Source organism: Thermobia domestica, chromosome 16 (genome assembly GCF_964235325.1).
Source record: "Thermobia domestica chromosome 16, izTheDome1.hap1.1, whole genome shotgun sequence".
Lineage (NCBI taxonomy): Eukaryota > Metazoa > Arthropoda > Insecta > Zygentoma > Lepismatidae > Thermobia > Thermobia domestica.
Genome location: NC_137469.1, coordinates 116,220,813 through 116,224,450, shown reverse-complemented (window position 1 = coordinate 116,224,450; position 3,638 = coordinate 116,220,813). Strand labels below are relative to the sequence as shown.

At 33.3% G+C, this 3,638-nt stretch overlaps 1 protein-coding gene across 1 annotated transcript; it reads left to right on the top strand.

Moving 5' to 3' along the window:
* The first annotated feature begins 693 nt into the window (after positions 1–693).
* Positions 694–2,529, top strand: LOC145672590 (glutamate receptor 1-like). Its single transcript, XM_081741749.1, has one exon. The coding sequence runs from the start codon at positions 694–696 to the stop codon at positions 2,527–2,529; it is 1,836 nt and encodes a 611-aa protein (XP_081597875.1).
* The last annotated feature ends 1,109 nt before the right edge of the window (positions 2,530–3,638 follow it).

Sequence of the window (3,638 nt, the reverse complement as noted above, 5' to 3'; positions counted from 1 at the left end):
TTCGGATAGAGAGCGACCCAATTTGGATGTAGGATCGATTTTGTTATTTTATATATATCAACATAAGGGTACAAAAGCATCATATCGGAGTTATAGCATCTGAAAATTGATCGGAGCGATAAAAGAGGGATATCATGTCTAGAACAAAATATCAAGACCACGTAAATAAAATATAATGCTTATTTCGTGCCTAGATTATATTATTATGTTAGTGTATGTGTAAAGATAGTAGATCAGCAAGTGAAAACTGGGAATCGTTTTATATCTACAGATATCTAGGCCTATATTAACCACTCTGTACGTTTACCAGCCTTCTACTGATAGTTTGTACCGATTACTCCCAAAATACACATTTGTGCTATCATATTGATTTATATATTTGTTCTGTTTTCGTATAAGGATTCACATGACAATTTGTTTTCATTCTTTTATTTCCCTGTACTAAGCTCAAAATACTAAGTTATCATAAACTGTTCAATCGTTCATCTTTTCAGAATGCGTGCTGTAATCATAAGATGGCTGATGATATTTATCCTATTGCTATTAATACCAAACAAAGGATATGCTTCTCTGTTACTATCGAACGAAAGCAGTTCAAATATACTTGAGACATTGCAAGGAAGAATATATGACATCTGTAAAATACACTTTGCTAAAAGTAATTTTATTGCAGTTTTCGATATCGAGCAAACCATGGTTGAATTTTCAGAAAAAATCTTGTTGAAACTAGAAAGACTATCACTGAAGTCTGTTGTGTTGATTTCAGCTGCTTCAAATAAATCCATGTTACAAGAAAGACTATTTTCACCATCACAAACTTTGGGAAAAGGAGATGCATTTATAATATTTATTAGGAACTCAGATGAATTTCATCAGTACCTGACATATCTACAGAAATGTGCATTATGGGATTCAAGGGGTCATTTTTTAGTTATTGTTTATCAAGACACAACCGAAGATATTAATTTCAAAAGCATATTCAATATATGCTGGAAAGAACTTAAATTGGTGAAACTGCAAATAATAGCTGTGAAACCAAAATGTCAAACCTATTACAAGGTACCAAATTCTAAACGATGTATTTCCTTTGTGGATTATAATCCATTTTGTGAACCTAGGATTAGATATCACACTAGGAATGATTCTGCTTTAAATGTATTGGAGAACCTCAATTTGTTTGAAGATAAAACCAGCAACTTATGTGGCTATCCTATAAGAATATCTTGGATAGATATACCTCCTTGTTTCACCAGAATTAATGATTCTTTAAAAACGTTTGAGGGTAACTTTGCAAAAACGCTTGAAACTCAAAGCAATTTGATGAATTTCACTATAATCGATCATATATTTCGAGAAGATAATACTGGCGGTGAGTATATTCCACATAACAACACATGGAGTGGTGTTGTAGGTGATGTGTTATATGGCCAGGTAGATGTTGGTCCCTCGGATATAACTCAAACTTATGAACGAAATCAAGTCATTGATTTTACGTTTCCTGTTGTAATTGATGATATGGCTTTAGCTGTTCCAGTTGCACCCTATGTTCCTATGTACAAAAATTTAATACAACCATTTAGTAGAGATTTGTGGGGTCTTATTGCAGTTGTTTACATTTTGTACTCAATTTTTATCATAATTCATAAGTTCGTTTATGAAATATTGAGAAGAAACTCTAGAGATAATTTTAATGTGATGGGACTATTTTCGGTGTTACTATCCATTTCTATTTCACGTCCTCCAAAAGTGAATCAATTGAGAATTGTTTTCGTATTATTTACTTTCTTTATTTTGATTATAGATGCTTTATATCGAGGGGTGCTAATAAGTTTTATGACAAGACCACTTCAATTACCTCAATTGAACTCTTTCCAAGAGATTTTTGAGGCAGACTTGCATATTATTAGTCCATCAGGATTCCTCTTTTCATTTCAAAACTCACAAAATCCAATTTTGAGTACGTTTAGTTCTAGAACTGAAATTATTGATTTGCATTCGGAAGCTATGTCTCGTGTATCGTATGATCGAGACTCAGTATACGTGGCAGAAGGAATTATGTTTGCATACTATATGCATATACTGATTGATGACAAGAGTAAACCATTGTTTCACGTCGCTAAACAAAGAATTCACCAAATATTAAATTGTTTCGCAGTCCCTAAAAATTCTCCATATTTGCTTAGATGGAATGCTATTATTCGACAAGCGACAGAAGCTGGTTTAGTAGAAACGTGGTTGAATGACTTCGTTCTGGAATTTACAAATCCATTGATATTGTCTCAGGAGAAAGTTATGGTTCTTACTTTAGGTCATCTGCAAACAGCGTTCTACATTTTGTGTACTGGTCTGATCATCAGTGCTCTGGTATTTTGTTGTGAACTGGTATTAAACTTTGCAAAAATATTTGAGTTCATGATGAGAATTCTCAAAATGTTGAGAGGTTTTCTTAAATATTTGCATGGGACTTATAATGACGGTGAATGCCATGTACAGATTCATACACTAGAAGGAGTGAATGATTCCTGTTAAATTCTAAGGCAATATTTTAAAATATCATAAAGCTATCAAGAAACAAATGTCGAGCAGTATGCACGTTCTTGGTTGGCAAATGACAATTTGTTCCTCCAATTTAAGTTCGCTGATGTACTAAGCATGCCTCTCTTTTATCAGAAGGCAAGTACTGTATGCAGACTACCTTGGTGTCCCACTTAACCTTCTTGGAAAGAGATTATCTCACTTCATATTGAAAATATATAGCAAAATTAAACTTTTGTTTCAAGACTCAATACGTTCGTGTCCTATAATGGGCTGAATACATATATACATCAACCATCATTCATATTATCGTTTTATAAATGAATATTTGTCGTTATTCCCACAGTACTTAAGTGTTTACCTTCGCTCCTAGGGAAAAGACAGTATTGTGTTGATATCATATTGAAAATATATAGAAATATAATAATCGATTTGAATATTTCAAGATATCTAAGGTAATACTCTTAGACACTCTGTTTCGCAACACACCCAACAGAATTGGAACTTTTCGTCACGTTCGCACACCGTAACCAAGAGACAACGATGTTGCCTCTTTGTAAATCAGAGAAGTTGCCCATTTTTCGCTGTTACAGTATTCTCAATTTACCTGCAGACTGATATTCTATTGCTTTCTACGTATTACGAGTTTGCCCTAGAATTTAATCATCAATAATTCATTTAGAATCCAGTCATCTCACGTTTTTCCAACTCAAGACGTTTTGCAATAAATTGATAAGAATCTGTACATTTGAAATTTAGAACACAGAGTATGTGATCGTTTTCAGAGTCTTATTTAATGAGAAATACTACCAGCAACGATAAAACGAAACTGTTGAAAGGAAAGCAAAACATCTTACATTTGTTGTGTGTGTGTCTTCCGGTTCAAAGTAATGGAAGTACTTTGGAAGCTAATGGAGGTACTGGAAGAAACTAATGGAAGAAGTATGGAGTACTGGAAGAAGTTAATGGAAATACTTTGCAAACTAAATCTGTATTTGAGATTCAGAATTGTGTTAGTGTAAAGAAATATGTTTACTTATTTTAGAAGATCCTCATTCCACAATCAACCGTGCAGTTCGTTCCCTCCATCTTTTTACATAACA